We start from the raw sequence: 8,393 nt of genomic DNA, 5'->3' as shown, positions 1-8,393 counted from the left end.
GCTCTGGCTGGGACTTCCTTCATTGAACATATAGACTTCATAGATCTTGGACTGGAACTGGAGTTGAGGAACTTGCTGTGGTCTGGATAAAAAGTCTGCAACCACATTCTTCTTTTCTGGAATATGGCGAACATCATAGTTGTATCTAGAAAACCATTGTTGCCATCTTAGAGCTTGAGCTTGTGGAATTTCTTTCCTCTTGAACTGCAACATTTTTGGAAAAGCTGACATGTCTAACTCAATAAGAAACTTATAACCGATCAAATGAAAATTAAATTTTTTAATTCCATTTTTCACGGCTAAAATCTCTTTATAAGTGGAGTGGTAATGAAGTTCTGCATCTTTGAATCTACCACTGGAGTAGCCGCAAACAAGCCTCTTTCCTTTGACTTCCTGTAGGAGTATTGCTCCCCAAGTTTATTGACAACCATTAACAAGTTTATTACAACCAAATGAACGAGATAATTATTAAACATAGGATAAACTAATTCTAACCAACAAACTAAGATAAATATGAAAATCAATATAATTCTAACAAACTAAATATAAAATAATTTAAAGAAAATCTTCCTAATTAATTAATATAACTAATTATTCTAAAATATTCCAATACCCAATTATTGATTCTCGTGCCCACTACATGTTAGGTGCCCGATGACGTAATCCGAGGAGGTTGAGAAGAAAGAGTGATCGCCAAAGCCATGGCGGTGAGCTACTACAAACTACTACATCATTATCCTAAGGGACGAGAAAATAAGAGAGGAGGTGAGAAACCCCGCTAGGATTTAGGCACCCATCACACTGTCTTCGAAAAAGCGTGGCGCCCCACATGAAGTCGGGTTGCCCAATGACGTTATCTAGGGCGATGAGAAGAAAAGAATCCCGCTAAAGCCAAGAGCGGAGAGTAGTCCATGTCTTACCGTCACTTTACTTACATGTTGGGTCTTGGCGTACTGGGTGGATAGTTGGTTAGCGTGTGTACATCATTCCCATTTTCCATTCTCTTACAATTCTCTTGATCAGCTTGAAACATTGTGTAGCTATCTTTTGACACTTATGCTTTGAATGTTTTAATGATTTGCTTGGGTACAAGCAAACTAAATTTTGGAAACTTTTTGATAAGTGTCAAAAGATACTAGTTTTCAAGGTCAATTAGAAGGTATTCTATGCATAGTTTGAGCAATTTATGCGTGACTTATGAGAATAAAGCAATAAAATGCCATTTTCATTACAAGATCTTCTAATTTGTGCATTATGATGTGTTTGAGGAATTATGGATAAAAATGGTGGCAAAAGCGTACCAAAACGATGCATTTTTGAAGATCACAGAAGTAGGACCAAATCACTCCCGTGTCACACGCGTGACTTAGGGCGTGATTCTTCTCTATATCCAAATCACGTTGTTGTCATGTGCGTGATTCTGAGCGTTGAAGCTGTCTGAACCTATGTCACCCGTGATTCTAGGCATGGATGAGGATTATTTCCATTTCACGCCCGTGTCACGCACGTGGATTGAGCACAGCACGCTTGGTGCAAATTCTTCTTAATAAATATGAGGATCTCTATAGATTTTGAGAGTTAGTTTTCATTTTTAGAAGATAAAACTCTTAGAACACTTGCAAAGATTCTCTATATAGCATTTAGCTATTCAATTCTATCCAATTGAATCTGTGTACCCTTAAACTTGAGAAATATAATGCAAGCGAAGCTCCAAAATTGGACTAATTTGGTAGGGCATGGGGCAAAAGGTGAGCCTAGTGTGAGCTAGTGAGAAATCTCAATTCCCAAGAAAAGGGCATGAGGGGTTGTTATTGTAAAATGAGAAAAAGGATAAGTAATGGTCACTCCTAGAGATCAGAGAGAAGCCATCTTGCTAGGATTTGGGGCAACCATTGCACCGCTCTTCAACCAAGCGTAGAGATCTACATGAAGTCGGTTCTCCCAACGAGATCCTAGAAGATCAGAAAATTGAGAGGAGGTGAGCCACCCAGCTTGGATTCGGGAACCGATTGCACTGACCTTGCCCGATGACGTAATCCGAGGGGGTTGAGAAGAAAGAGTGACCGCCCAAGCCATGGCAGTGAGCTATTACAAACTACTACATCATTATCCTAAGGGACGAGAAAATAAGAGAGGAGGTGAGCAACCCCGCTTGGATTCGGGAACCCATTGCACTGACCTTCGAAAAAGCATGGGGCTCCATGTGTCGTGATGTGAACCTGGTTAGCCCGATCTTCTCTTCATACTCGAATTACAAAGAAATTCATAGAACGATTTATTAGATTGGGAGAATTTGATGTGAAGGTTTAATTTAGGGCTGGATAAGGGCTAATTTTTGGGTTTTAATAAGTCCTCGGCCACACCGGGTTATAAGGTGATACGTAGGATTTGGGACGACGCCACAAGTGGGGTTTCAAACTTGATAAGTCAAGATCACCATGACTTGATCATGGTCGAACTCTCTCGAGTTCTAGAAAACACTTAGTTTTCTATTTCAAAAATTCACTTACTATATATATGATTTAGCATGCAATGGCCTTAAATAGCCACTAACAAGCTGATTACAACCACATGAACGAGATAATTATTAAACATAGGATAAACTAATTATAACCAACAAACTAAGATAAATATGAAAATCAATATAATTCTAACAAACTAAATATAAAATAATTTAAAGATAATCTTCCTAATTAATTAATAAAACTAATTATTCTAAAATATTCCAATACCCAATTATTGATTGTCGTGCCCACAACATGTCGGGTGCCCGATGACGTGATTCGAGGGGGTTGAGAAGAAAAAGTGACCGCCCAAGCCATGGCGGTGAACTATTACAATCTACTACATCATTATCCTAAGGGACGAGAATATAAGAGAGGAGGTGAGCCACCCCGCTAGGATTTGGGCACCCATCACTCTGTCTTCGAAAAAGCGTGGCGCGCCACATGAAGTGGGGTTCCCCAATGACGTTATCTAGGGCGATGAGAAGAAAAGAATCCCGCTAAAGTCAAAAGATACTAGTTTTCAAGGTCAATTAGAAGGTATTCTATGCGTAGTTTGAGCAATTTATGCGTGACTTATGAGAAAAAAACAATAAAATGAAATTTTCATTACAAGATCTTCTAATTTGTGCATTATGATGTGTTTGAGGAATTATGGATAAAAAGGGTAGCAAAAGCGTACCAAAACGATGCATTTTTGAAGAGCATGGAAGTAGGACCAAATCACTCCCGTGTCACACGCGTGACTTAGGGCGTGATTCTTCTCTATATCCAAATCACGTTGTTGTCATGTGCGTGATTCTGAGCGTTGAAGCTGTCTAAACCTATATCACGAGTGATTCTGGGCATGGATGAGGATTATTTCCATATCACGCACGTGTATTGAGCACAACACGCTAGGTGCAAATTCTTCTTTATAAATATGAGGATCTCTATACATTTTGAGAGTTAGTTTTCATTTTTATAAGATAAAACTCTTAGTACACTTGCAAATTATTCTCTCTCTAGCATTTAGCTATTCAATTCTATCCAATTGAATGTGTGTACCCTTAAACTTGAGAAATATAATGCAAGCGTAGCCCGAAAAACAGACTAATTTGGTAAGGCATGGGGCAAAAGGTAAGCCTACTGTTAGCTAGTGAGAAATCCCAATTCCCTAGTTATTGTAAAATGAAAAAAGGACTAAGTAATGGCCACTTCTAGAGATAAGATCCGAGAGAAGCCATCTTGCTAGGATTTGGGGCAACCATTGCTCCGTTCTTCAAACAAGCGTAGAGAACTACGTGAAGTGATTGTCCCAACGAGATCCTAGAAGATCAGAAAACTGAGAGGAGGTGAGCCACCCCACTTGGATTCGGGAACCCATTGCACTGACATTCGAAAAAGCATGGGGCTCCATGTGATGTCGGGTGCCNATCACGGAGTAGCGCAAGATATCGTTTCAGACCGAGACTCACGATTTCTATCACGTTTTTGGCAAGCGTTGCAAATGGCAATGGGAACGCAACTCAAGTTAAGTACAGCTTTTCACCCTGCCACCGATGGCCAAACGGAACGAACGATACAGACATTGGAAGATATGCTCAGAGGTTGTGTACTTGACTTCCAAGGTGCATGGGACGAGCAGTTGGATTTAGTAGAATTTTCCTATAACAATAGCTATCATGCAAGTATAGGAATGGCTCCTTATGAAGCGCTGTATGGGCGAAAATGTCGAAGTCCTCTGTGTTGGAGTGACAAAAGCAATGTAGTTATACTTGGACCTCAATACTTACAAGAGACTACTGAGGCAATCAAAATGATTCGAGGAAGGATGAAAATCGCACAGGATCGTCAAAAGTCCTATGCCGATCTGAAACGACAATTCACCGAACATCAAGTTGGAGAAAAGGTGCTATTAAAAATCTCACCAACTAAAGGAGTCAAAAGATTTGGAAAGAAAGGGAAGTTGAGTCCTCGTTATATAGGACCATACGAAATCTTAGAAAGGATAGGAAATTTAGCCTATCGACTGGCCCTACCGATTGAGCTTGACCGGGTACATAATATATTTCATGTTTCTCAACTCAAGCAGTATGTGCCTGATACATCTCATGTACTGGAACCTGAGGAGTTGGATATAGATGATTCGTTAACATACGAAGAAAGACCAATTCAGATCTTGGATTTTAAAACCCGAGATACAAGGAGAAAGTCAGTCAAAATGATCAAAGTCCAATGGTCGAATCATAGTCCTGAGGAAGCCACGTGGGAATTGGAAAGCGTTATGAGGGAACGCTATCCAGAATTATTTAATTCAGGTGCGTAGGAATTAATTTACTATTTTTGCATGCTATAGCTAAGTATGTTAAGAATCCATTATGTGTGGCAAAGGTGAATAGAGGTTTATTTAAGAACCGAGGTTAGTGAGAGTAAGTTTCGAGGACGAAACTCTTTTTAAGGAGGGTAGACTGTAACCCTCACCTATTCCGATAATTTTTGAGTTCGAGGAATAAATATTTTTATTTTAAGCTATAATATTTATGAAATGAACCCTNGCTTGTGTCATAATACTCGAAGGCCTATGGGCAAATCAGCTTGATTTTGAATGAAATAAATGTTTTGAGATGTGGGAAGAAAATACTAATTATGTACAGGAAAGAAAGAATGTTTTGAAAATCTTAGTTTCTGGATATGTTGCAGAGATTTTGAGAAAGGGACCTACGGGAGGGCTTAATTTCCATGGCCCGGGATTGGAACAAGGTGGGGACCTACGGGAGGGCTTAAATGCCATGGCCCGGGGTTGGAATAAGGTTGGACCTACGGGAGGGCTGGAGTGCCATGGCCCGAGGTTGGGATAAGGAGACCTATGGGAAGGTTGGAGAATGCCATAGCCCAAGGTTTAAAAAGGGGAATTGAGAAATGTTCATAAATGATGCCTCACGCATATCCAGGGGGAAACTAAGTAATTATAAAAACTATTGATATACTGAGCTGCGGTTCAGGTAATTAAAAGAATTAGAGCTGCGGTTCTAGTTGAAAAGGCTGAAATTCTTGAAATAGAAAGTTTATTTATTTGTCTAAAATATATGTATTTATAACTTGGAGTGATTAATATGTCCTTATATTTAATATGAAGGAAAAGTTTATGTGATCGCCCTTATATATATATGCTGTTATGCTATGCTATGATTTGTTTGGTTGCAGATAAATTTCCAAAGCATAGGTAAAAACTTTATAAGCTTTTATACTGCTACCATGTTTTAAAACCTTTGTCTACGCTTGAGTGGCAATGAATTTCCTTACTTAGCCGTCGTGCTAACTACACTTCATTGTGTTTCTTATCAGATGCTATCTAGCGTGGGCTCGTGCAGCCCAGAGAACTCTAATAATTCATTAGAGTTCATGTTTCCCCTCCTTGACTATGAGGACTATACGCACATTCTGACGGGTGATGACCCGTATGCTCCAGGCTACGCACCAGATCCTCCGGCTCCAGTGTATGCTCCAGACCTTGTCTACGCCCCTGACCCAGTTGACGCCTTTGATCCGGTTCCCGATCTTGACCCCGTGTCTACTACTGACTATGCTTTTGTTTCTGATTTACTGACGGACCCTGTCATGCCTTTGTTCCCTAGTAGCCCGCTGACTTTCATTGATGCTGTTCAGGCGAGCTATGGTTTCTACCCTATTGAGATGATAGAGGAGAGTGACCCTCTAGAGTTTGTTGTGCGTTACCCTTATCCGTGGGACCCTAGTCCTCCAGAAGAGTGGGATGAGTGGATGATGGTGATTAGCCCGTGCAACTTCCTAGACCATATCACCTGGTTTACGGGAAAATGGCATCTTGTGTGGGGGACATTCTGTGGCCCGGTATATCATCTCCTTGAGTAGGTTGTGTTTCTGTTTCAAAGGAAATCAAACTCTTTTTGGTGTATATATTTTTGATAGCCATGATAGATACTAGATGGCTAGTGGGATCTAGTTTATCTTATGTTAACCCTGCTAAAACTTATGTAAATATTACCGGTTGACCTATATATATATATATGTATATAAAAATATATATATCTGTTGATGTTTATATATATTAGGAAGTGTATGTTCTGGTTAGTTTTAGTTGCGTGAACCAAATTCTTTTTAGCCTGTGCATTTAGAACGAATTCTATTAGGAATTGATAGACTTCATTCTAAGTGTGGCGGTAATTACTCCGGATGTACGGTATAGCCGAGCCGGGGTGTTACAAGTTGGTATCAGAGCCCTAGGTTAGAGCCACGTCGGGTCAACTTAGGTTCGTTAAGATTAACCCAACCTTATTGTTAAGGAGCATAACTTCGGAGCAGGACTGGAACGGAAGCCGGGCGGCATAAAAATGCGGTATTTTACTTCTACTCTATAGAATCTTATGATTCTTATTGTTGAATAAGCATGAATAATATCTGTGATTTTCTACATGTGTTAATCCTTGCTTAGGATTATTATAAGTTGTTAGCATAATGTGTTGATTATCATTATGCTGTGATTGAAGCCCTTACTTAATGGGTAAGTTTAAGAAAATGTTAGGAAGTACAGTATTGAACTTGAGTAATATCTAAGTTGCTATACTAATTGTTTAACTAGTTAACTTTTTAGAGAATCCTATGTAAAGACGCTAACTTGAAATTGTCATTCAGTGAGAATGCCACCGCGACGTAATATACCCGTTGGTAACGACGATAATTTTTCGGCGATAGACCGCATGACCCAAGCAATGGAGCGAATGGCTGAGTTCATGATGGCTCAGCAAGTTCAGAACCAGAATCAGGGACAGCCACGGGTCGATATCGCTAAGTCTATAGCAAACCGGCAACCGCCATACTACGCCGGGGAAAAAGACCCGGTGATCTTAGAAGAGTGGATTCGGACATTTGACAAGTTACTTAACGCAGTGAATTGTCCTGCGAATCAGCGAGTGCCTTCTGCAGTGTACTACTTGACAAAAGCTGCTGACAACTGGTGGTCAACAGTTGGACCTGATCTACTACAAGACCCAGAGTTTGGCTGGGAAGAGTTCAAAGTGGAATTGAGGGGGCAATTTTATACCGAGCGCATAAAAGGGATTAAATGCGAGGAGTTTCTTCGACTGAAACAGAAGGGAACAACAATTCAAGAATACCATGATCAATATGTGGAACTAATGCGTTTTGCTCAGGAAATTGTACCTGACGAGGCAAGTAAGGCAAGAAGGTTTGTTCGGGGATTGGACTGGAGCATAAGAGGAATGATCGCACCGTTTATGTGCTCTACTTTGAAAGAAGCATATGATAGAGCCTCGGATCATTATCAGGTGTATCTGGATCAGCAGGAGGTTTACGGCCGAAGCAAAAGAAAGGCTGATAATAAACCACAGAGGTTCTCGGCAGTAAACAAGAAGGTGAATCTAGGAAGTTTTACTCCAACAACCGGCAAGGGAAGGGAAGGAATCAATTGGGGAAATCGTTCTACTTGTCGATGGTGCGGAAGAATTCATCCCGGGGAAAACTGTCAAGGGATGAAAGTTAAATGTTACACGTGTGGTCTTTTTGGGCACAAGTCTTTTGAGTGCCAAAGACAAATAGACAGCCCACAGAAAGCTCTGCAAAATGTGAACCAAGGGAGAAGATTCAACGGGAACAATGGTCAGAAGCCTGCTGGGACAGAAATGAGATGAACTAACTTCCAATCAGCAAATTTGGGAAGACCCGTGAACACCTCACCGAGCTCCAATCATAAAGGAAAACAAGTGATGGGAGAGAGCAGTACGGGGAACCAAGGTAGAATCTACGTCGTCAACAGCACTTAGGCTCAAGCTGGCGACGCCGTAACTGGTACATTTTTCATAAACTCAGTACCTGGATTAGTGCTATTTGACACAGGAGCTACCAACTCGT

At 40.5% G+C, this 8,393-nt stretch overlaps 1 protein-coding gene across 1 annotated transcript; it reads left to right on the top strand.

The window, feature by feature from the left end:
• The first annotated feature begins 7,162 nt into the window (after nucleotides 1–7,162).
• On the top strand, nucleotides 7,163–8,173 carry LOC116001091. The gene has a single exon (XM_031240990.1). It carries the CDS (start codon nucleotides 7,163–7,165, stop codon nucleotides 8,171–8,173), a length of 1,011 nt encoding a protein of 336 aa, XP_031096850.1.
• Nucleotides 8,174–8,393: the final 220 nt, after the last annotated feature.

The sequence above is a fragment of the Ipomoea triloba genome, chromosome 13, assembly GCF_003576645.1.
Source record: "Ipomoea triloba cultivar NCNSP0323 chromosome 13, ASM357664v1".
Lineage (NCBI taxonomy): Eukaryota > Viridiplantae > Streptophyta > Magnoliopsida > Solanales > Convolvulaceae > Ipomoea > Ipomoea triloba.
Note: the sequence above shows the minus strand (reverse complement) of the source record. Positions and strands in the feature narration are given on the sequence as shown.

Coding starts and splice junctions, on each gene's coding strand:
- LOC116001091 (XM_031240990.1), top strand. CDS start 7,163: ATGCCACCGCGACGTAATATACCCGTTGGTAACGACGATAATTTTTCG.